Genomic DNA, 25,114 nt, shown 5'->3' on the forward strand with positions numbered 1-25,114 from the left:
CATGAGGCTGAGGGTCAGGAGATGGACTGACCATTTACGGTTTAAATCAGGAAAAGACACGCTGATGGGAAGACAATTACTCTAACTTAGTAAAAGATCAGAACACAGTTTTATTGACTTACTTTGTTAAAACAACATTAATTACATCTATAGCTTTAAATTCACTAGCACCCTAAGGAAACTTAAAGCTCTTGGGACTTCTGTTTTCTTAAGTTTTAAAACCATGAAAGTAGCCTACCCATTTATTTGATTCGCCTATGACATCAGGCCTTATAAATTTAATTCAGTGGCCATTCACAGATGACCTACTATGTGCCAAGACATCACAGATGACCTACTAAGTGCCAAGACACATGATACGCTCTACAGCAGGAGACTGCCACACGGCTGGACTGGAAGGCTGCCTCAGGGGCTGCTCCTGTGCCTCGGAATTCCTGGGGCCCTGCTTCCTAGTTAGTGCTGGTGGAGGGAAGGAAGGAGGGAGGTGGGAGGGACGTGCGTGCACAGCCGCCTCACCTCCGCTCTCACGATTCTGTCCACGATGGTCTCCAGGATCTCCAGCTTACTGCACTTCACTACACCCTCGAAATACTGCGACCGGTGCTGTAGGGCCTGGGTCACCGTGATGTCTAGGTTGTTGTACGTTTTTTCAGCAGCAAGGTTCTGCAATCAAGTAGCAGTGAATTATATCCTTTGTTTCCATTCACATTAATGACCAAAGTAAGTTCAAAGCAACCTGATTTTTTAAAAACATTAATGTTTATCTTAATTTAGTACCATGGTACTGGCTTAACACATGCCGTGAGTACGGTTATTTCATCATCTTATCAACAGTAAAGCTTGTAAGGTATACCTTTATTATGAAGCAATTGTGTTAAATTCTGACTGCGTGACCTATGGAAGATTCCCCATTCTTACCCAATAGGGTTTTTTTTTTTTTTTAATTGAAATATAGTTGATTTACAAGGTACTGTTACTCTCTGGTATACAGCAAAGTGAATCAGTCATATATATGTATTTTTTCATTTAGGTTATTACCAGATCTTGAATATAGTTCCCTGTGCTCTACAGTAGGATCTTCTTCATCTATTTTATATAGTAATTTGTATCTGTTAATCCCAAACTCTAATTTATCCCTCTCTCTCTTACTCTACAGGGTTGTTCCCTGATGTATAAAGTCTTTTGAGAGGTGGACTAACATTTGCCAAGGGTGAGAAGTCCCCAGGGCTGGGGAAGAAGGTTTCTGCTCGGAAGGCTTGGGGGTGGGGAGCCGTCAGGACCAAGTACTCGTGGAGGAAGTCCTATAGATGTGAATGGGTCTCAAGGCTCTCATTAAACTTATAGGGGTCCCACCCAACCAGATTCCAGTAAGCCTGTTTTACGGTGTCTATTATGTTAAACGGAATAGGATGAAACATAAGGGTTTGAGACAGCTACAAAATAATACTTAAATGCTGCAGTCAATATTGTGGCAAAAAAAAAAAAAGATGTGCATGTTTGGGGCTATCAGAGTTTCAGTTCCCTTTCTTAGAATTAATGTAAAACTCTAAGGAAATGCATTTAAATGAGTGAGGTGGGGAGAGAAGCACACGTGGAAGGATGTAGCACCAAAATCAATCTGGTACATTTAAACCAGGGATTAAGGAAGATCTCTATACAACGTATGTAATCGGTTTCCTGTCCTCTTTAGAACAGCGGTTGCCAATCAGCAAGTAGTGGGCTACGTGCGCCCAGGGACCCACGTGTGTACCAGGCCCACGCCTGTTCGCAGAATGAATCACTGTCTCTCACACAGAAACACGGCCACTTAATACACACACACGCTATAGTAACGGGTAAGGCATGGCTGATCTGAAAAAACAAAGAATTATAAGATGCTGATAGTATGTTATTCACTGCTAAATCCATGAATAAAATACCAATAAAAGTACAGTTATTATGGGGGAGTCTGTGGAATTCTCTGATAGGATCCTCATCCTCAAATAAGCCAGGAATTATTAAGTTAGGAAAAATCACAAAAACAGAGTAATGAATATGCTTCACAGGCATTCTAGATGACAGGTTTAACAAAATTAAAAATACTTACAATTACATCAAATTTGGAATAAATATCTACAACTTTTCCTAAAAATAAAAATATACGTTAGAAAAAGTCGTAAAACAAGAAATAGCATTTAATATCAATCTTAACTAGATAATCACTGGGAATTAAATACTGCTAAACAAAATAAACTTGTCTGTTTAAAAACAGATATGAAATCATATCTTCATGGAAAACATGATTCTTATTACCCTGAGTGCTCCCTGGTCTAAGTTTTCCTTCTCCCCACTTATCTGATACGCCAGGTCATTTAACAATACTTTTACCCTAAGTGGGGCTTCCCTAGTGCCTGCAATGCAGGAGACCCAGGTTCGATATGTGGGTCAGGAAGATCCCCTGGAGCAGGGAATGGCAACTCACTCCAGTATTCTTGCCTGGAGAACCTCATGGATGGAGGGGCCCGGCGGGCTACAGTCCATGGGGTCACAAAGAGTCAGACACAACTGAGCGGCTAACACACACTCCACCCTAAGGAGATAACAGGTATGGCTTGGCACACAGACCTGACTCGTCCACCACGGGCAGGGCAGACACTCGTCTTTCCACGAAAACGTTCAAGGCTTTAATGATGGGAGTGTCCGGGTGTATGAAGGCGATGTTATGGTAGGTCCCGATTCCAAGTGCGTCCAGGTTCTGCTTCATGAAGGCAGGCTTTGGCATATCAGACATCTAGACAGGAAGATAACACAGATGCTCTGGAGCCGAGACACTCCTTGTTAATGTTCACATGTCCACACTTGATGAAAACTATGTGCAACAAATTAAAGTTAGTCTTTTCTACAAATCTATCCGGAAATCTGAATTAATATGGAAATATTACATATAAGGACTGTGTCTTTTGTTCAAACCAGCCTGTGTATCTAAGCTTCTATTTAAGTATTTAGTAAATTAATATGAAAATGTTACATATAAGGACTGTGTCTTTTGTTCAAACCAGATTGTATGTCTAAGCTTCTATTTAAGTACTTAGTAAAACGCTGCAGAGCACTAACATTTTCTCCTTCTCTTCATTCACTGGGAAAGTGGACAGAAGGGAACCACAGCCCTGTTTTGATATTAAGGCCCATCAGCCACCAAGAATCTTTTAAAAGTATTCCTGTTAAATTCGTGGTTCTGCTGTCATCTTTAAGTAACAGTTACTAAGAAGCCACATGCTTCCAAACCCGAAGTGTTGGATGGTGGCTAGCTGAGCGGCTAAGCCAGTTCTCACCCCATCCCACTTCTAACATCCCGAATTCTCCTTTGGAGGACTCCAATTTTTGTCTATGAGGAACAAGAACAAGCCAACCGAACAGAATTAGAAGAACATTTAAAAGTTAACTTTTCTTTTCACGGGCTGTTTTAGAGGAGGAGGGAGAAGTCAGAAGAGAGAAGTCTAGGGTCACGTTTGACTAAAATAAAACAAGGTTCTATGGTTTCAAAAATCCACCTTTTATAAAGGGCACAGTTGATTCCGTCCTGCTGGTGTACCTTATAATTATCAGGAAAAGATGAACAATTAGAAGAAACAAAATGTTCAAGTCAAAGAGTTCATCAATATTCAAATCATGAGAATCCTAGAAATTTAGAGAAAAAAAAAAAAAGAAAGGCCTATTAGGTCACCTAGCCCATCTCGACGCAGGATCACTAACCCCTGATCCACGCTGTCCACTCGGCTAACGGGCAAACGTCTCTGGGGCAATGCTACTGCTTCTGAGAGAGTGCTTTCAACTCAGTAAAACTTCATTTTTTTATCTGGAAATTCCTAGCTGGACATTCTAACAGCACGATTGTAATGATCACATTGGCCCAAATAGAAAGCAGGACTGGCAGAGGCAACCTCCTCTCCTTTGTATAGAAGAGAAAAATGGCCCAAGGCCTGTCTCCAACTGTGGGTGGCTCTTCCTCGACAGCGTGGCCGTGGAAGTGGGCTGGAGCTCTGCCACCGGGGTCCGGGTCTGTGAGCCAGGCGCCCTGAGGGCTAGGACCTGAGCCGCCTCCCGAGGGGGCCGGGGGCAGGGAGGGCTACCGTGGCAAAGCCACACCACCTCGCTGAACTGTATCGCTTAAGAATCAGATGAGTAAAAATACCTACCTGAGAAGGGTGGTGGCGGGGATCAGGTTTACCATGTGAAGTGCCTGACACAGCGTCAGTGCTTAACGGTGTTTGGCGCTCATGATTCATATTCTTTTTAAATGATGACTTTAAGGGGTTATGTGGGCGAAGGGCCTGGCCCAGCTCCGGCCGGGGGTCCTGCCGGAGCTCAGAGCCAAGGGGACTGCATCCAGCCCCATGGCGGACGGGGAGTCTGACCATCAAAATCCGTGCCTCTGTAGTTCTTCCCTGGATTGTCTCTACCAAACTTCGTGCTTTTTGTTTTTTTGTAAATAAACTCTTCTCCTTCCTACTTTTTCTATCCATTTAAGCATCAAGAGGGTTGCATTTACACAAACTTACTAGAACACAGGGCTGGTCTGATGGACAAGGTGTTTCTCCCAGTCTTAAATAAACTTTCTGTGCTGCTGTCTGGCAAGGGGTTTGTAGGGAGCAGGTCCCAGGAGCAGCAGCTGAGCTCTTGCATGTCACACCAGATGCTACACTACTTCCTTATCTGAAGCTGGAGGGAAGACAGCAAAGCTAACCTCATGCAGATTTTACCTTCTTTTAAAGAATGATTCTTAATATGATCTCTTCTGAACCAGGAATGAGGCCGCCTACTGGTTCCAGCTGACCAATTACTTATAACCTCAACTTCAGTGCATGTAATTAGAGGGGAAAAAAAGATTAAAGCCCTTCTGTAAACACTGGTCCTCTGAGCCTCTTTTTAACACTGCAAAGCAAAGAGGTTCTATATTTTTGCTGATTATGAAGCCATCTTATTTCAAACACAGTTGAAAAAACCTACAGAAAATATAGCTCTCATTTGGACCAACATGGTATTCTCTTGGTCAAAATTTTATTTGCTTTGGGTTTTCCTATCACTGCTGCACTTATAATAATAAGATAACCCGGGGGACAGGACTTTTAGAATATATTTCCAAACCATGATACCAATAAAGCTTCATAAGGCAATCTGGCTCGTTATCTTGTATAGCAGTTCCTTAATTAGACTGACCTGAAAATTGCTTTATGTCCCCTCATTGCAGGCAATAAAAATATTCTTATTTAAATAGAGAATTCCAAGCATTTTTACTATTTTGATACTTGAGCTAAAAGGGGATTGCTTTTTAATTGGAATCAACTTTGAGAATGTGCAATTCAAATAGCAGTGAGATGAGAAACGGAAGTTTAGAAACGGAGACCTCGAAGCTAACAAATTTCTTCTATGAGGGTAACAGGGAGCCAATTTACTTGAAGTAAATTAGTTAAAGCAGATGCAACTACGTCTTTAGAAACACTAAAAACTACTTACAAAAAGCTGGAGGAACTTGAGGATTCTTTTGTGGGTAAGTATATAAAGTGCATTCCCACTGATGGGGTCAATAACTGGCAATCTGTGGATTTTATTTTTGATCAACGAGTGCACAGCATCGAAGAGGCTGCGGGAAAAGCCATTATAGTTGTTAGGAGGCTTTAAAGAAGAAGTAGAAAACTGTGGACCACCCCTGCTTTCAATGCATCTTCAATGCCTTTCAGTAACAATTATTAAGAGGTTGATAGACATTAAAGTGTTCTGGAAAAGTTTTAGACCGCAGACTTCAGCCAAATTTTTGATCTTCCACAATCGGTGTTAATACAAAATCTCAAACCCAAATGTAAGTGACAAACCTCTAGGAGAGCAGTTTTTTTTAACAGCAGGGTTGATGCTTTTGAGAAAGGACAGAAGCTAACCCCCAGGGAGGCTAATGGACAACTCTGGCAACAGAGGGCGCGTGGGCTTGGCGAGGCTGCCCTGACTTCACTCACAGGCCGCTTCCTGCTCTGGCCTCTCCTGTGACTGCAGACAAGGAGGGGGTGCTGGGTGGAGCTGCTTTTTTAGGTCTTAGAAATAAAAATCAATATTCCACCTTTTCTCACTCTGTGTGTGTGTGTGTGCTGAGTCATGTCCTACTCTTTTCAACCCCATGGACCGTAGCCCACCAGGCTCCTCTGTCCATGGGGATTCTCCTGGCAAGATTACTGGAGTGGGTTGCCATGCCCTTCTCCAGGGGATCTTCCCAACCCAGGGATCAAACCTGGGTCGCCTGCATCGGCAGGCAGGTTCTTTACCATCTGAGCTGCCAGGGAAGCCCAACCTTTTCTCACTAGAGCACTAGTTTTAAGAATGCTTTTATACAAATGTAGAGACGTCTCTGAGCCATTTCCAGGAAGCCTGGTTGGTTCCACACGTGTGGCCAACTTCCTGGATCTGTGGTTTGATGTTTGTCTTTAATTTTGGGAAGCTCCTGGATCTGGAACAATGGGACGTCCAGCAGGACGACCGAGGGCAGCCCTGCCTCTGACCACCTCTGGACCAGTGCCGGATGAGGCTGACTGCTCCGCTTCAGTGCTCATCAGAAGCCCTGGGGGAGCTGCTGTAATGCACATTCCTGGGCACAACACCCTCCAAAGGCTGGTCTGCGAGGCTCGGAGGACAGCTCAGGGATCGGCAGCTCTAAGAACTAAACAGCTCCCCACTTGGCTTCCGTTGCAGGTGATCTGGATTCTTGAGCTGCTTAGTGCGACCACCTTCTAGTCCATCACCCCCGTGGACCCACAGTGGCGGTGACTGTCATTGTCTGTTAAGTTTACTGAATTTAATACTGAAGGCTGGCCTCCATCTAGACAAAAATAACCTGTCACCCATGGTCACAAAACGGATGAATCTGAATGAATGAATGTTTTCAAAGGAGAAAAACTTGACATGTTTACCTTGCATCTGGAGATATATTCACTAAAGGCTTAAATGTTTCTTGTAAATAAAGCTCTGTATTTATAGAAAGAAAATATGTAATTAGTAACATAGTTGCTTTTTTTAATTATTAAGTTAAAATAGCCTTCCATTTACAGATAATGATTAGAATGATTAAAAACCCAAACTGAATTAACTTACTGAAAACTATTGTGTTAATGATAGTTCTGGTTATTTTAAACAAGTTCCACACTGTTCAGATGGTGCCTTTGTGGAAAAGCATTTAAAAACAATGTTACCATAGATATTGTAAAAACCAGAAACGTCAAGAAATCCAGTGAAAGAGCAATACCAGCAGAGGCCACTGGAATATCACCAAGTTATGATCACCCTCAAGAAATGAAGCTTAGCATGATATCCTCTAAAACTAATTTTTATAAGTTAAAAGATAAAAGCTGTAACAAACTTTGCTCTTCAAATGTTACTAGGTTTTATTTTCCAGACCAAAGCTCAGATCTACTCTGGGGATCTTTTTAGTATGTAGAAATCATCTTTGTAAAGATAAACTTTACAGTTCATTTGCTTTACTGAGGTTTCTATAGAGAAGGCATTCAAGAAAATCTTGACCTTATTACTATCAAATGCCATGTAATATACAAAGTGTAAATATACTTAAACCTTGGTCTAACATAACTTAAACAGTAGACTTTATTAAGAAGTATCTGTCTTGGTATTAAAATATATACTCACTGCATAATAGGCTGATATGTGGATTCCATGTTGACTTACTTTGGTTTGGCGTGATAAAGCCACCATAAATCAAATAAATATATCACTCAATGAAATTTCCGTACAGGATTAAAAGAGGCCCAGCCCTTTAGAGAATTCTAACGGGTGTTCAGATTTTGCAGCCAGTCTAAAGGTTGCTTTTCAAGCCAAGCAGATAATGGGAAGTACAAAGCTAAATTTCAGATTTAAATTAAAAAACTACCTTCAGCGGGTCCCTCAGTTTCTGTCCATACACCTCCCTGAATACCCACAAAGGATCCCTCCTTAATGAGGCCCACCCCTGGCCCTAGTTATGCTACTCCTGCTGACTGCTCCTTTGCCCTCGCCGTACCAAACCCAGCAAGACAGGTCTCATTAAAGACACAATTTCACAGCCCTGAAATTACAATTTTAAAAATGGCTCCATTTCAGAAAAGGGTATTGTGATTATACCCAAAGAGGGTGAGATCCAACGTTGCAAAAGAAAGCAATCTTATTTTCTTGTGATTTAATTCAAATCATCAAATCATCTAGTTTAAGGTTCATTTGTTCTATGTTTCTACATAATTTGCAAAGAAATAATGGTCGAATTTAAGTAGGAACAGATCCTTGCTTCAGTTAATTTCAGGCATTCCTTTTGTGCGTTTTCTATCCAAAGACAAGGATTTGGGAGGTAACACTCAGTGGTGAATGGTGGCCCCACTGAAGGGCAGAGAATTGGGCACTGCTCCTTATTCATCTACATCCCAGCCTCATATAAAGACTTGCTGCAGGTTCTCTGTACATGTGTACCGAACAGAATGGGTAACACTTACAGCAATATGGCATACACTAGTATCAAAATTAAGATAGAAAAGAATGTTTTAATCAACATAGTAGATTATAAAGTGGAGAGCAGAGGACCTGTGAGATTAAAACATTTTACGTATGAGTAGAACATTTTTTCCTGTTATTAAAAAGATTTTTTTAACACTCAATATTGCTTACCCCTCCATGTTTCAATCTTATGTTCCTCTAATTCATAAATCTGTACCTAGAAATAAGGAAAAATTTTATTTGCAAATGTTAACATATACAAGACAAGGAAAAAAAGAAACTACTATTTCATAACTACTGTTGAGTCCTATAATTCAACAGATGGAAACAAGCGAGGTAGTTCAGAAATGTAGAAATATAAATGAGAGACATAAAGCGTGCTCTGCATTTCTTTGAAGACAAATGTATAAAGTTAAAACATAAACCAACACGATAATATTAATTTGAAAATTTGTGATACACTTTAAAATTAAAAACTTTACAATATAGTTAGTATACAACTTATGCTAACTATAAATTTAAAACATATATAAACACACACTCCTTCTTAGGAAATACAAGATTTTTAGCCTCTCTAGTTTAAAAAGGGCAGTTGGTTAAACTGCACTAATTAAGTTGCTGGATCAGGTTATGCCTGGACCAGGCGGGCATCTTCACAAAGGTAGAGAGGGTTTGATAGCAGCCAGTCACCTGGAGTCAGCACGCGCATCACCGCATCTTGGCTGCTGCTTTTGGTCAAAGTACTTAAGGTTTCTGAATCTGCGTCCCTCCCTAAACAAGGGGGTGGAAGGCCATCCACACTAGCTTCTGTGAGGTCTATGTGAGGGAGCCTGGGGCACAGGGCCTCCCAGCCTGCTGCAGCGCTTGCTACCCCTCGGGGCTCCTGGAGCCCTGCCGCAGGAACGCCTGGCCTCTTTCTGAGCTCCCAGCCCTGCCTGGCAACACTGACAGTCCTGTGCAGAGCCGCCACTGACGGGCGGGGGAAGCAGACTCTACAAGGCTTATCGTGGGGATGCAAGGATGAGCAGAGGTCAGAGGTCAGACCCGGAGACCTTCAAGAGGCAGATTTCAGCCAGGCTCTGCCTGCGGGTGGACTTCACATTAACCCAAAAGACAAACCCATGGAAGGGCCCGGAGAAGAAAGGACTTCTTCACGTTCCTGAAACACAGAAAGGAGACGGACGGCTAGGGGACTGACAACCCGGGGTGGGCTCCGTGTCAGGGGGAAGAGGCCAGGGAAGCACTGAGTCAGATGCAACAAGACCAAGCGTTGGGGAGGTCAGATCTCGAAATGGTGACTGTGGGGACAGAGGGGGCCACTGGGAGAAGAATAAAAAGGTTTAGAGAAGAATGAAGGAGGGGAGATAGAGACAGATGGATGAATAAGAAGCCCCCCTGACCTCCCGATGTTGATGCTAGGTTGATAGCATCCAGGACACAGAGGAGGATGAGGAAGGAATCAGCTTCCTAAACGAGGAGGATGAGCCTCTGGCTTTCACAGTTGAAAGCAGAACATCCTGGTCTATCTCAGGCGGTTCTGAGGTGGAGCCTGAGCCCAGAAGAGGAGGGGCCTCCCTGCTGTCTGCCTGCACAACCCCTCGGGGCTCTAGCTGCAGTCATCAGCGTGGACATGCTCGGCTAACACGGGGGTCTATTATGAAGCGGGGGCACTTGGCCCCAGCACGATGGGAAGGTGTGGATAGTGTATAAGGTATAAACATGTGTAAGACAGAGTCGATACCTCTAAAAACGACCTAACAAGAACCTCAGATACCCCGACGACAGCGCTTCTCGCCCCTGGCACGGCGGACGCTTTGGGATGTCCTGTGCGCTGTGTTTGGTAGCATCCTCGGCCTCTGCCCACGCCACACCAGTCGAACCAGCCCACCCTTTCCCCAGCCCAGAGATGTAACGTCCCCGGGGGAGGAAAGTCACTCCCAGCTGAGAGGCCGTGCCCTCGGTGGAATCAGAACACAACCTGAAAAGTGCCGCTTGAGTAATTCCTGGGGGGGCGCTGAAATGGGGACCCATCTGCTCCAGGGGGACAGCAGGGAGCTCACCATGGTGCAGCGGGTGCCTGAGGAGGGTTCTGGAAGACCCCAGTGTCAACCGGCAAGGACCAAGGGCCTGAAGGAGAATGCCCGTGGAGGACGAGGATTCGGATCTCCAAAGAAGAGCAGCCACGGGGGAAGGAGAGCAGGGGAGTCCAGGAGAGGAAGAGAGAGGAGGAACTGAGTGGACAGGTTGGCAGGAGAGGAGAAGCAAGCGGGACCCCAGTTGCCCAGCGTCAGCAACACCCCAGCCAGCTCTGGGGATGGCGGAGAAGAAGCCGGCGACCCCTGCCTGAGAACAAAACTGGGCTTTAAAAAAAAGGCTATCTGGTACCTCCACTTGTGTAAATACAGTGGTTAATAGGAAAACAGCCGCCGTGGCTCTCATCATCAGGAACAGTTCTTTCTATAACAGACATAAAAATGATAATTTAAAATTGCCATTTCCAGTTGGTGAAAAATCAGCCTGGAAAATGTTCCAGAGAAGCTACAAAATTGTTCACAGTCACAGGCCCCGTCTCACTGAAAAGAAGCATCCAGAAGAAATAAGGTTTGATAGTAAGATCGGAGAAGGCAATGGCAACCCACTCCAGTACTCTCGCCTGGAAAATTCCATGGATGGAGGAGCCTGGAAGGCTGCAGTCCATGGGGTCGCTGAGAGTTGGACACGATTGAGCGACTTCACTTTCACTTTTCACTTTCATGTATTGGAGAAGGAAATGGCAACCCACTCCAGTGTTCTTGCCTGGAGAATCCCAGGGATGGGGAGCCTGGTGGGCTGCCTTCTATGGGGTTGCACAGAGTCGGACACGACTGAAGTGATTTAGCAGTAGCAGTAAGACTGGAGGTCACCCCAGGTAGAATTAGTAGTTTAAGATGGATCAACAGACATCATCTGAAGATCCCTGGCGCTAAAGACTGAGACCTATGGGACAGGATCAAGTGGTCTAACATGCAAGGAATCCAAGTCCCAGAAGGAGAGGAGAGAAAGAATGAGATTAAAAAAACTTTTTTTTGAAGAAACAGCAGCCCCCCAAATAGGTAGAAAAGCAATTTAGAAGATCATGGAAACTGAACATACCCGGAACAGGATGAATACAAAGACACATTGCAGTCAACAGCCGAAATCCAAAGTTAAAGAGACAGCCTTGAGTCAGGAAGAACTGGTGCCTTACAAAGAGGAGACAAGGACAGCCGTTTCCACTGACTTCTTATCAGAAGCACTGGGGGGCAAAGGACAACAAAACTACATCCTCAAAGAGGTAAAGAAAACAAACAAAATCAGTTAACTCAATCTCTATAAAATAGCAAAGCTGTCCTTCCAAAATCAAGATTAAAAAAAAAAAAAAAGATGAAATAATGACACTGTTGGACAAAAAAACTGAGATAATTTGTCACCAATGTGGACCACACACATGCTGGTGGGTGTTCTTCAAATGCAGTAAAAACAGATGGTGACTCAGATCCACAGAAAAGAATAGAAAGTGGTACCTATGTGGGTAAATATAAAAAAATGATTTTTTTCCCTTTTATTCATTTTGTTTAAAATAAAAATGTGAGGGGCAGATTAATGGAAGTATACCTTCTACATAACACCAATATAAACTCTAAGTGGACTGTGGTAAGTTAAAATTGCAACCACGACAACAAAAACTGTGCAAAAAGGTATGCCTGAAACAGTCACAGAGCTCTACTGGCCCCGACGCAACAGATGAGGCCACACTTAGTCTCCTGGTACAAACGACCAGAAATGGGAAAAAAATACGTGGAGCTGCTGCCAGACATGAGACAACAGGCGGGGCAGGTCGGTCGTCCCTGAGAGAAGGGAGGCAAACAGCTCTGTGACCGCCATGTCCTGCCTTAGAGGCATCGAGACCTTGACTCGGGCAGCTGACCCCCAGCAGAGCATGATGTCACACTGAGCTGAGGAGACAGAAACCAAAGTCTAGACAGAACGAGCCGAGTGGGACTTGCAGGACACAGCACTAGACAACGCAGGGGTGGGGATCCAGAAACAGAGAAGACTGCACAGAGGTCCTTGAGTTTCTGACTGAACTCCAAGCAGGCATGCATGGCATGATGCTATGTGAGCCCGGGAAGACGTACCCTGAAGGACATTTGCCTTCCGACCACAGAGTGGAAAGTCCTTGCCAAAGAACCAGGGAAATCCATGGAGATCCCTGAAGTATACGTAGAGCTAAACCAGCCAGAGTAATGATTAACACTCTGACAAAGCTTAAAAGCAATCCTTAAAAGAAGCATGCCAAAAGATACTCAACATGATTAGCCATCAGGGAGATGCAACTCAAAATAACAACTGGGTATCAACTCACACACACTAGAATGGCTGTCATTCAAGAGAGAGACAGTCACGGGTGTCAGCGAGGGTGTGGAGAAACTGGCACACTACACACTGCTGGTGGGAAGGTGCGATGCTGCAGCCACTGTGGAAAACAGCTGAACACAGGTTACAGTGGGACCCAGAAATTCTGCTCCTAGGTCTACACCCTTTTTTGGGCTCCAACATCACTGAAGATGGTGACTGTAGCCATGCAATTACAAGACACTTGCTCCTTGGAAGAAAAGTTATGACCAACCTAGACAGTGTATTAAAAAGCAGAGATGTTACTTTGCCAACAAAGGTCTGTCTAGTCAAAGCTATGGTTTTTCCAGTGGTCGTGTATGGATGTGAGAGTTGGACTGTGAAGAAAGCTGAGAGCCGAAGAATTGATGCTTTTGAACTGTGGTGTTGGAGAAGACTCTTGAGAGTCCCGTGGACTGCAAGGAGATCCAACCAGTCCATCCTAAAGGAGATCAGTCCTGAGTGTTCATTGGAAGGACTGATGTTGAAGCTGAAACTCCAATACTTTGGCCACCTGATGCGAAGAACTGACTCATTGAAAAAGACCCTGATGCTGAGAAAGTGAAGGCAGGAGGAGAAGGGATAACAGAGAATAAGACAGTTAAGTGACATCACCGACTTGATGGACATGAGTTTGAGCAAGCTCTGGGGGTTGGTGATGGACAGGGAAGCATGGCGTGCTGGAGTCCATAGGGCTGCAAAGAATCGGACATGACTGAGCGACTGAACTGAACTGAACTGAGATCTATACCCAAGGGAAATGAAAACAGATATCCACATAAAAACCTGTATGTGACTGTTCATAGCAGTGGTATTCATAATAGCTGAAAAGTGGAAACCATTTAAAGTCTATCAACCGATGAACGGATAAGTAAAATGTGATAGAGCCATAAAATGGAATATTATTTGGCAACAAAACGAAATGCAGTACTGACATATGCTACAACATGGAGGAGTCTTGAAAACACTACGTCATGTGAAAGAAGCCAGTCACAAAGGACCACATAGTGTGTGCGTCCCCACATATGAGGTGTCCAGGACAGGTAATCTACAAAGCAGCTGAGCGGCTGCTTAGGTTTGGAGCTAAAGGTGGACTGGTGGCATGTCACAGCTAAGAGGTGTGAGGTTTCTTTTTAGGGTAATGAGAATGTTCTACAATTGACTGTAGTGATGACTGCACAGCCCTGTGATATACTAAAAAACCACTGGACTGCACACTCCAAATGGGCGAAATATAAGAGACACAAATTATATCTCAACAAAATTGCTTTTAATGAAGGATCTTCAAGTAATTTAAATGCCTGCCCAAAGTCCAATACTCTTTAAAGGAAGACAAAACAGATATTCAACCACATGATGTTATAATTATAATATTCACAATATTATAATATATGATACATAATATTCAGCATTCATTAGGAATTATTAATTTGTAAGAAGCAGAAATGCGACCCATGATAGGAGAAAAACCTGTCACCAGAATCAGACCCAGAATAGAGATGATGGAAATAGATTCTGATACATATATATCAGATATGTAACAACTGACATAATATGTTCAAGGATTTAAAGGAAAATATAAACATTACAGGGAGAGAAATGGAAAATATAAAAAAGATCCAAATGGAATTCCTAGGACAGAAAACATACTATCTGAAAGGAAAAAAAAAAAAAGTAGGTAAGATATTGTGGAGGAAAGGAACTGTGGAAATGAAGACACAGAAATAAAATATATCTGACATGAAGCCGAGAGAGGAAATACTGGGGAAAATGCTACAAAACAAGAGAGAGTCAGTTGAGTAACTAGCATCCTAGAAAGTGGAGGAGTGGACAGAAAAGTACTTGAAGAAATGGTGTCTAAGAGAATGGAGAAAAAGAACATGAGAATCACAAAACAGCTGCAGAACGCATCTGACGCCATTCCACATGCGTTCTTGAGAAACACTTTTGGCAAACCTGAAAACGGAGCAACATCCTCCACGTGATAAAGGGCATCTGTGAAAGCACTGCAGCGGACACCAAAGCCACAGTGCGGTGCTGAGCACTTCCCCTCCAGGAGGGCAGAAAGGCAGAAAGGCCTGCCTTCACGATGGCAGCGCCGCACTGGAGGGCTCAGCCAGCAAAAGCAAGAAGAACAAAACCCAAACACGCTGAAGAATCATGAAAATCACAGTGTTAGATTAAGGCCACATGTGGCTTTCCAACTATGCTGTTATAAAACAGCGGGACTGGACCAGGGAGTTCTGTCACTAACATTAGCCAGTAGAAAGATGTCAAAAATGAACTTCTCCAACTTTAATTTTTACTTCGTTAAAACCACAGTGTCTGTATAGTCCTTGTTATAGCATTTCGGGGGTAACTGCAAGAAACTGCATGAACATCCATAGGCCCGGAAGGTGAACCCTGTGTCAGCTCATCTACTGCGAGGCTTCACTGGGCACAGCCATCCAGTCCAAAGACGTACGAGTGGCCTCCTTCATTTATGCGTCCAGGCAGATCTCAATGCTATAGCATGCCCATAATGCCATTAAGAACACAAATTTAGTGAAATTTACAGTAGGGGCTTCCCTGGTGACTCAGTGGGAAAGAATCCGCCTGCCAATGCAGGAGACTCAGGGTTCAATCCCTGGGTTGCTGATGGAAAAGGAAATGGCAACCTATTCCAGTATCCTTGCCTGGAAAATGCTGTGAACAGAGGAGCCTGGCGGGCTACAGTCCATGGGGTGACAAGAGATTTGGACACTACTGAGCAACTAAACAAACAACAGCCTAGCTAGGCAATAAGTGGGGGCTTCCCTGGTGGCTCAGACGTAAAGAACCGGCCAGGGTTCCCTGATCCCAGGGTCAGGAAGATCCCCCAGAAGAGGGCATGGCAACCCACTCCAGTATTCTTGTCTGGAGAATTCCATGGACAGAGGAGCCTGGTGGGCTACACTCCATAGGACTGCAAAGAGTCAGACTCGACTGAAGTGACTTAGCACACAGGCAATAAGTAAGTACACAGAATCCCACTAACCCGAGGATTTCTGAAAGCTGAACAAAAAGGCTATTTTTTTAAAATGTTTCCTAAGACTACTTTCCTCAAGCTTCAAATATCAGACTAATTTACACTGAAGTTTCCTGCACATAAATATGTGTGTGTGTGTGTGTATATATATATATATATATAAAAGTTGCTCAGTTGTGTCCGACTCTGCAACCCCAAGGACTGTACACTCCCTGGAATTCTCCAGGCCAGAATACTGGAGTGGGTAGCCTTTCCCTTCTCCAGGGGATCTTCCCAACCCAGGGATCAAACCCAGGTCTCCCGCATTGCAGGCGGAATTCTTTACCAGCTGAGCCACAAAGGAAACCCAAGAATACTGAAGTGGGTAGCCTTTCCCTTCTCCAGCAGATCTTCCTAAGCCAGGACTGGAATTGGGGTCTCCTGCATTGCAGGCGGATTCTTTACCAACTGAGCTATCTGGGAAGCTGTGTGTGTGTGTGTGTGTGTGTGTGTGTGTGTGTTTGGAAAGATCAACCACCAGCACTGCTAGCCCAGTACCAAAAAAACACACAAAATCTTAAAACACACACACACGAACAGTTCTATATACACATGCATAGACATACATGGTTCCACTTACGTGACGTAAGGATTTCTGGCACTTACCATGGGTGATTTATAGTATCTATGTAGTATATTAATGAAATCTGTAATTGTTAGCATTCCTGGAAGAAACAATTACATATTAAATATAAAACTATGAAAACATTCAAGGAAAATTTCAGGTGATAAGCCAACCTGAAATGTTTATTTACTAGAAAACCTTCTAGGTTATACTATGACGATTACCAGCACAGCTTAATATATCATTTAAAACTATTAACCTGTTAATTATCTACCCCAAACTAAGATACACAAATTTAACTGACGTTAAAGCCTAATAGTATTTAATGGAATTAATCACAGTATTTGGCAATTCACTGAGAGAAAACTTTCTGAATGTTACAAAAACATCATGAAAGACTTGCATCTGCACGCAAATAATTTCGGATACTTCAAGATCAAGTATACCATAAGCTCTAGAGACAGGACACTTTTGGTAGTATGTGGATGGTTTTCTGAGAATCCTTCTAAAAACAATGGCTTCCTCAGGCACAATTTATGACGGGCCCACAGTGTGCCAGACACCAGGACTACAGCGTGAAGACAAGGACCGCTTCCCTGATGAAGCTGCAGCCCGAGGGGAGGCGGACACAGGGAGTCATTTCAAGATGATGCAGTGCCTGCTGAGACGGGGCCACACCCACAGTCCACCGAGATTCCTGAGGTGACATATTATGGAGTCTAGATACTGCGAGTCAGCGGTATTTTTAATAGTGTAACAATGATTTAGCAAAGGTATCAACCATGTTTCCATCATTTCATCTGCCGTGTCAGAAAGATGTTCACCCAGGAGGAAATGGGGGTGCCCTGCAGCGGGAACCTAGCAGAGTTGCCAACCAGCAGACGGCAGGCCTCAGGCCGGGGCTCCTGGGGCTCCTGGGGCTCTCGGGACCCAGAAAGGCCCAGAGGAAGCTTTGGAGCCAAAAAGGTGCTGGATGAAAAGAAACCAGCACCTGGTTTTGAATTTACTAGCAGCCCCACCTCACAGGATGTAAAAAGTAACGGTGTTTTTTAACTTGGTCATGTTTTTACGAGGCTGGATTCCAACACCTCAGGTGTTCAGATTTCTCCCCAGGCCCGCACTGCTTACCTACAAAACTTTGTTTTTTACTCTCCCACAGAGGTGCTGCTCGAACACCATTGGCGACTAAGGCAAAGAAGGCCTTTTTAACCTAAGACAAGAGAAACAACACACAGTTTTAGTCATACATGTACAGGGGGAAAAGTACCTCCAACTATTAGGTTGGTGCAAAAGTAACTGTGGTTTTGCATTGTTGACAGCTGCCGTTTGATATTGGAATCCATTCTTAAAGGTGGTTATGTTATACACCATTTTAATGCGCCTTTCTCGCTTTATGTTTTTTTGCTAATGACTAATTACTTGCTGTGTATTTTTATGTTTATTTTAGACTACGGAAATGATGTTAGACAAAAAGCCAGTTCGAGCAATTTCTTGAATATTCGAGTTCAAAATAGGTTGTAAAGCAGCAGAGACAACTCACGACATAAACATGACATCTGGCCCAGGCACTGCTAATGAACACACAGTGCAGTGGTGGTTCAAGAAGTTCTGCAAAGGAGACGAGAGCCTGGAAGATGAGGAGCGCAGTGGCAGCCCGTCGGAAGGTGACAAGGACCAATCAGAGCAATCATCAAAGCTGATCCTCTTTCAACTACGCGAGAAGTCACCAAAGAACTCAACGCGACCATTCTGTGGTCATTCAGCATTTGACACAAACTGGAAAGGTGAAAAAGCTCCATAAGTGGGTGCCTCATGTGCTAACCAAAAATCAAAAAAACCGTCGTTCTGAAGTGTCATCTTCTCCTGTTCTACACAACAACCATGAACCATTTCTCGATTGGATTGTGATGTGCGACGAAAAGTGGACTGCATGTGACAACCGGCAGTGACCAGCTCAGTGACTAAACTGAGAAGCAGCTCCAAAGCACTTCTCAAAGCCAAACTTGCACCAAAAAGGTCATGGCCACTGTCTGGTGGTCTGCTGCCCGTCTGGTCCACTAAGCTTTCCGAATCCCGGAGAAACCATTACATCTGAGAAGCACGCTCAGCAAATCTATGCGAGGCACTGAAAGCTAGAAGGCCCGCGGCCTGCACCGGTCAACAGAAAGGGCCCAATTCTTCTCCACGACGAAGCCCGACTGATGTCGCACAACCAACACCTCAAAAGTTGAAGGAATTGGGCTACGAAGTTTTGCCTCAAACCACATGTTCACCTGACCTCTCGCCCACTGATTACTACTTCTTCAAGCGTCTCGACAACTTTTTGCAGGGAAAACGATTCTTCAATCAGCAGGAGGCAGAAAATGCTTTCCTGGAGTTTGTCAAATCCCAAAGCACGGGTTGTTATGCTACATGAATAAACTTCTCACTGGCAAAAATGTGTCGATTGTAATGGTTCCTATTTTGATTAACAAAGATGTGTTTGAGCCTAGTTATAATGATTTAAAATTCACGGACTGAAAATGCTAATTATGTTTGCACCAACCTATTAAAATACTCAACCTAATCTTACCAGTTATCTTCAACATTGAGTTTTGTAATTTGATAAGTTAAAAATAACTGAATGTATTAATATAAGCAATATGCTTCTGTATTATATTGCAAGGTATACAGGGATTAGAGATTATTTTTTGAAACAAACAATGCAATTAACCTCAAAAATTTTTTTCTTGTATCAAAAGTTTCTCGACTACATACAGACTTCATATAATTAACACCACATAAAAGAATTAAACTTCAGAGTTTAATCCCTTTTATAGGTGGTTATTAATTCATTTGAAAACACTAAAGTTGTATCAAAGTACTTGAAATGAAAATCTGTTTTTCATATGTTTAATAACAAAACATCAAGCACACCCCCTTCATTCCCCTGAGGGTGAGAAAGAGAAGGCATGAAGACATAATATACACATATTTTTATATATTTTTGAGACGGAGACCTACCACCGTATGCCCGTTGTAGGTTGCGTCTTGTTCAGAGTAGTTCACATGCAGAATCTCTCTGAGCCCTCAGGACAAACACCCTCCCAGATACCATGGCAGGGAAAGAAGGTGGTGGAGGTGATGACTTACTAAGCTCAGTGATGACAATGACCTCTAGAGAGCAAAGGGCATCTGGAAAATGGCTCAATTTTACTGATTATCAAAGAAATGAAAGTTCAAGCAAATTAAAACTATCATTTATAGCAGCTAAATAGGCCAATATTTTTAAGTTACAACACCTAATACAGGTGTGGCTGTAAAACCCCCAGTGGCATCACGAATTGTGAGAATAGTTTCTGACCCACGGCTTGTATCAAGAATCACAAAAATACTGTTTGTGTACCGGTTTTTTCTCTGTCGAATTAGTTACACAAAAATTTCAGGAGTAGGATTTTTGAACTGACGATGTTCAGTGTGGCATTATTTCTACTACAGAAAACTGAAAAAAGATCTGCCTCCCGCAAACTTGTTAAATACCGGCATACCAATGAGAAAAAAAAGTACCAAACAGTATAATTGTGAAGACTGTGTTAAAGTGGGGGGAAAAAAAAAAAGGTTTATGGCAGTGAAAATGCAGACTATAAAATTATGCATTATAATTACATAAAACATGTATTTAAACAGAAAAGATCAAAGAGAAGCAAAAAAAATGTAACTTCTATACTAAGGAGTTGAAGCAGTGAAAATGTATATCTTAAAAAATTTTTAATTCTGTGTTATAGTTATGTTTATAACCAAGAAAGAAAAAGGCTCTTTTTTCATCCACTATATTCCCAAACCCCTTGTTAACATAACAGCAAAAACAAATGGGAGGATTACAGGAACAGAAAGCTTCATGTCAGAGGAAGAGTAATGGGTTGGCACTGGTTTCTGCCTTTATTTACGGAACAAGAGTGACTGATGGAGGTGCCTGGCTCATCAGAACAGGAGCCGAGGGATGGCTGGAGCTGAGGGGGACTCTCATTGGCTGTTTCCCACACTTGTCCTGGCCAAGCCTGGCACTGTCCTCAGTACAGCGGGGGCTCCATCAACCTGCTGGACAAACGGGCAAGGAACTGGGGAGAGGAGAAGAGAAGAGCCAATCCAAGGGCATGAGGGTCAGGCGGGAACTGAACGGCATCTACAAACTGGGAAGATGGTTTTCGAACCACAGCTTGTATCAAGGATCACAAAACATTCCCAGTGTGTGGAACTAAACGGCATCCGGGGTGGTGAGCGAGGGCGAATGGTCTGTTTCTACCTGGACCATGGGAATCTGGGAATCCTTGATGGTGAGCCTAGAAAATATCATCAAAGGATCCTGGGGAAAGTCACGGACAAATAGATTCTGAAACACATTAAATATCTGCTTAGCTTGTTTTTCTAACTGGCTGGAGTAGGCAGGGAGCGGGGGCACTTTTAAAACCACAAACTGCTCATTGTTTTCTCCAAAATAAGAGGTTTAGCACAGAAAAACCAGTGTAAAAATCATTCATGAGGACCATGCATGTAAGCCTGAGTGACCACAGCCGTTGAAGTTCTGGTTTGGCCATGGTGCGATAGCTGAAAACAACTACACCAGTTGGACAGACTGTATGCAAACCCTGATGGGAAAGCGCTGCAGGCACCACACAGGCAGGATTCAAGGAGCTACGGTTACTGAGAGAAAAGACACGGACTGAGCTCCATAATCTTCCTGGAATTTTTTCAAAACGCGTTTTTCCAATCATCTTCAAATCAGTGAACTTCAATAGAAAACTGTAATCGATCAAAAAGAGTCAAATAAAACAAGGGCAGGAAACAGACAAAGAAAACCACACCCAGCACATCACAGGTAAGATGCTAGAAATCAAAGGCAAAGAGAAAACTGAATCGACTGGAGGGAAAAAGGACATTCACTTTCAAAGAAGCAACAAGTGCACAGATGGGGACACCAACAGAAGGAGGGTCTGACTCTGAAGACGGTGACTGTCCCTCCAGAAACAGAAAAACATCTTGCTTTGCCACAATAACTTCTCTGCCTGATGTGCTACCTACAAGCTATTAGGCATTAGTCGCTCAGTCATGTCTGATTCTTGCTACCCCATGGACTGTAGCCCGCCAGGCTTCCCTGTCCATGGGATTCTCCAGGCAAGAACACTGGAGTGGGTAGCCTATCCCTTCTCCAGAGGATCTTTCTGACCCAGGGACCAAACCCAGGTCTCATGCATTGCAGGCGGATTCTTTACCAGTTGAACCACAAGGGGAGCCCATAAACTGTTAAATGGCCCCTAAATGCTCGGAGGTTACCAAAGGGCTCTCAAGGGCTCTGCACACAAACCTAAGGAGATGCCCATACAGCACCGACCCTCACACGCAGGGTGGACGCTCAGGCTGGCACCTCGGATGGCGGGGCTGTGACGTGTGCTGACCTGAGGGTGCACTGCTGATGCCATGAGAGGGACAAACCCAGGGAAGCCACCATCCAGGGGCAAAGGGGACATTAGGGATTCGAGGTGAAAAGTGCCTTCACTTTTGCATGGGAAGCTAAGACAGCCAGTGAAGTGAAAGTCACTGTTGTGTCCGACTCTTTGCGACCCCAAGGACTCTGCAGTCCATGGAATTCTCCAGGCCAGAATACCGGAGTGGGTAGCCTTTCCCTTCTCCAGGGGATCTTCCCAACCCAGGGATCGAACCCAGGTCTCCCACACTGCAGGCTTTACCAGCTGAGCCACCAGGGAAGAGGGGAAACATAAGAACACTGGAGTGGGTAGCCTATCCCTTCTCCAGCAGATCTTCCCGACCCAGGGATTGAACCCAGGTCTCCTGCATTCCAGGTGGACTCTTTACTAGCTGAGCTACCTGGGAAGCCAGACGCTGAGGAAAATGCTGGGACTGAAGCAGAGGCATCTCCCTCTGCCTTCAGCGGGGCGAAGCTGCAGAACCAACCAGGCTGACTTTGGATTTTCCTTGGCTCAGGTCCTCCGCCCTCTCTGAGCCCCAACATTCTCAGCCACGCAAGGGGCTAACAGACGTTTTCCTCACAAGTGCATGGGCTTTTTTCTTTTTTTGGCCATGCCACATGGCTTGCAGAATCTTAGTTCCCCCACCAGAGACTGAACCTGGACCTTCGGCAGTGAAAGCCTGGAGTCCTGACCACTAGGCCACCAGGGAGTTCCCGGAAGTGACTGCATGAGCCAGACTTGCTCTGAAGATGTTCAGCAGTAAGAGTCAAAAAGGAACAAAGCTTTTAATTTTCCAGTCTCTACAAACCAGACCAGAAGTACAGAAAGATTTGTTGTCTTAACTTTAGCTACACAGACTGTTGACATGTTGACACGTCATGGAGGGTGGGGGCCACAACTCGCCCCTCCAGAGACGGGACAGAAGCCCCTGGAGTGGACAGGACATGCTCTCAGCCCCTGAGGGGGGTGCGTGTCGGTGTCGCTGGTCAGCAGCCCTGCCTGTCCCTCCTCTACTTGGCCGCAGCTTCTGCACCATCAGGAGACCTTCTGAACCTGTTTCCTTGGCATCACGTGTGTGGAGTCCTTTGAAACTGTACTTAGAAAACTTTACAACTACAGAAGGCACAGGGTGTCACCAATTACCAAACAGAGACAGGATAAAAGCAGACGGGCACAATCGAGTTCCAGTCTTCAGGAAAAAACGTCAGGGTCCCTGAGTACCTTTGAAAAATTTATTTCTTTTCACCTGTTGAGCAAGTTACTTAAACGGATACCATTTAAAAATTTTGTATTTTAATAGGCGTGGGGGAGAGAGTCAGGCGTCGGGGGGGAAGAGTCAGGTGTGGAGAGAAGCCCAGGACTGGAGGCTCCGGATGCCAGGGGGAGGCGGGGGCGGGTCTGAAAACAAGCAGGGAGATTGTTCCAAATCAGATCATAACTGCATCAACCATCAAAGGACTTTTTTCCGGAGAAACTGCATCAGAAATAAAAGGCACAAAGATGAACACTTGGGCGCTTCCAATGGAAAAGACAGCTGGCCCGACTCCTGAGTGAGACCCACCAGGCGGTAGCCCTGCATGAACAGCGTGCTCCTCCAGCTGTGGGTGCTCTCTGTTTAACTGTGCACCACTCGGCACAGCCCTGAACACTGAAGCTTTGCAAGTTCTAGACGGGTGAAGAAAACAGAACAAAAAGGGGACATAATAAAGATGCTAAAGAGCAGTTCAGGGGCCCACGATCTCCTGGCTGAACTTCCAGAAGAAAGGAAAGAGCAGGAAGATGACCTCGGAAGAAACAGCACGATGAACACAGAACGAGTGACGGGTCAGGCCCCAAGGCCCACTGGGCGCCGGCTCACAAGAAGAAAACCTGCAACCAGGCACGAGGCACGGAATTCAGGAGCCCAGAGACACGGAGCAAACCTCAAAAGCGTCAGAGGGGGAAAAGAAACCACACATCAAAGACGGAGATTAAAGAAGAAAAAACAAAACAGCTTTCTCTTCAGCAACACTGGCAGCTAGAAGTAGTGGAACAAAGGCTTCAACATTTGAAATACACATTATGGAATTCTGTACACAGTCTACAGATTGAGTGCAGCCAATGTTGAACTTTTCAAGTAACTGCTTTCTCATGTATCTTTTCCTGGGAAGTGTACCAACGTTTGAATCCTCCTAACCCCAATATGACTCATTTAAAAAGACCCTGATGCTGGGAAAGGTTGAGGCCAGGAGAAGGGGACGACAGAGGATGAGATGGTTGGATAGCATCACTGACTCAATGGACATGAGTTTGAGTAAACTCCAGGAGCTGGTGATGGACAGGGAGGCTTAGCATGCTGCAGTCCATGGGGTCGCAAAGAATCGGACATGACTAAGCGACTGAACTGAACCCCAACATGACCTGGCTTCCCTGGTGGCTCAGTGGTAAAGAAGGTGAAAGTGAAGTCACTCAGTTGTGTCCAACTCTTTGCGACCCCATGGACTGTAGCCTACCACGCTCCTCTGTCCACGGGATTTTCCAGGCTAGAGTACTGGAGTGGGTTGCCATTTCCTTCTCCAGGAGATCTTCCTGACCCAGGAATCTAACCTGGGTCTCCCGCACTGTAGGCAGACACTTTACCGTCTGAGCCACCAGGGAAGTCCTGGTAAAGAATCCACCTGCCAATACAAGAGACACAGGTTCAATCCCTGGGTTGGGAAGATCCCCTGGAGAAGGGAATGTCAACCCACTCCAGTGTTCTTGCCTGGAGAATCCCATGGACAGAGGAGCCTGGAGGGCTACAGTCCATGGGGTCTCAAAGAGTCAGACAGAGTTGCTGAACAACAGCAACCCCCCATCACACAGCAACAGTGTGATGGAGCTGAACGGGGTTAGAGGAGGTCACCAGGGTGGGACCACTGTCCTCATGAGAAAGACTTAGACTGGTCTTGCTCCCCAGGCAACTGTCCGCAAGCCGGGAAGACAGGCCTCACCAGCCAAGAGGACTTGAAGCCAGGAGAAACGAAGCCCGCAGGTCTGAGGGCTTTTGTCACGCAGCCCTAGTGGACCGAGGCAGGAAGCTCCAGGGGAAAGTGCTCCACCAAAACAGAGGGAATAAATCAAGAGTGCAGAAAAGCCTGCGTTCAGGTT

The 25,114-nt window shown here is 44.6% G+C and overlaps 1 protein-coding gene across 12 annotated transcripts in view; it reads right to left on the bottom strand.

The window, feature by feature from the left end:
* Positions 1 to 25,114, bottom strand: part of PRKAG2 (protein kinase AMP-activated non-catalytic subunit gamma 2) — a 329,985-nt gene that overhangs the window by 7,955 nt on the left and 296,916 nt on the right. For 11 of the 12 annotated variants that reach the window (XM_024991252.2, XM_024991251.2, XM_024991253.2 and 8 more), the window contains 8 exons: positions 17,649 to 17,730; positions 16,562 to 16,620; positions 8,668 to 8,713; positions 6,933 to 6,987; positions 5,494 to 5,620; positions 2,605 to 2,770; positions 2,087 to 2,124; positions 517 to 663 (listed from right to left, as the gene is read on the bottom strand). In XM_024991252.2, coding sequence (XP_024847020.1) covers positions 517 to 663; positions 2,087 to 2,124; positions 2,605 to 2,770; positions 5,494 to 5,620; positions 6,933 to 6,987; positions 8,668 to 8,713; positions 16,562 to 16,620; positions 17,649 to 17,730 — 720 coding nt within the window. The remainder of the gene's footprint in view (positions 1 to 516; positions 664 to 2,086; positions 2,125 to 2,604; positions 2,771 to 5,493; positions 5,621 to 6,932; positions 6,988 to 8,667; positions 8,714 to 16,561; positions 16,621 to 17,648; positions 17,731 to 25,114) is intronic. The other variant, XM_024991255.2, reaches the window with a different exon arrangement.

Source organism: Bos taurus, chromosome 4 (genome assembly GCF_002263795.3).
Source record: "Bos taurus isolate L1 Dominette 01449 registration number 42190680 breed Hereford chromosome 4, ARS-UCD2.0, whole genome shotgun sequence".
Lineage (NCBI taxonomy): Eukaryota > Metazoa > Chordata > Mammalia > Artiodactyla > Bovidae > Bos > Bos taurus.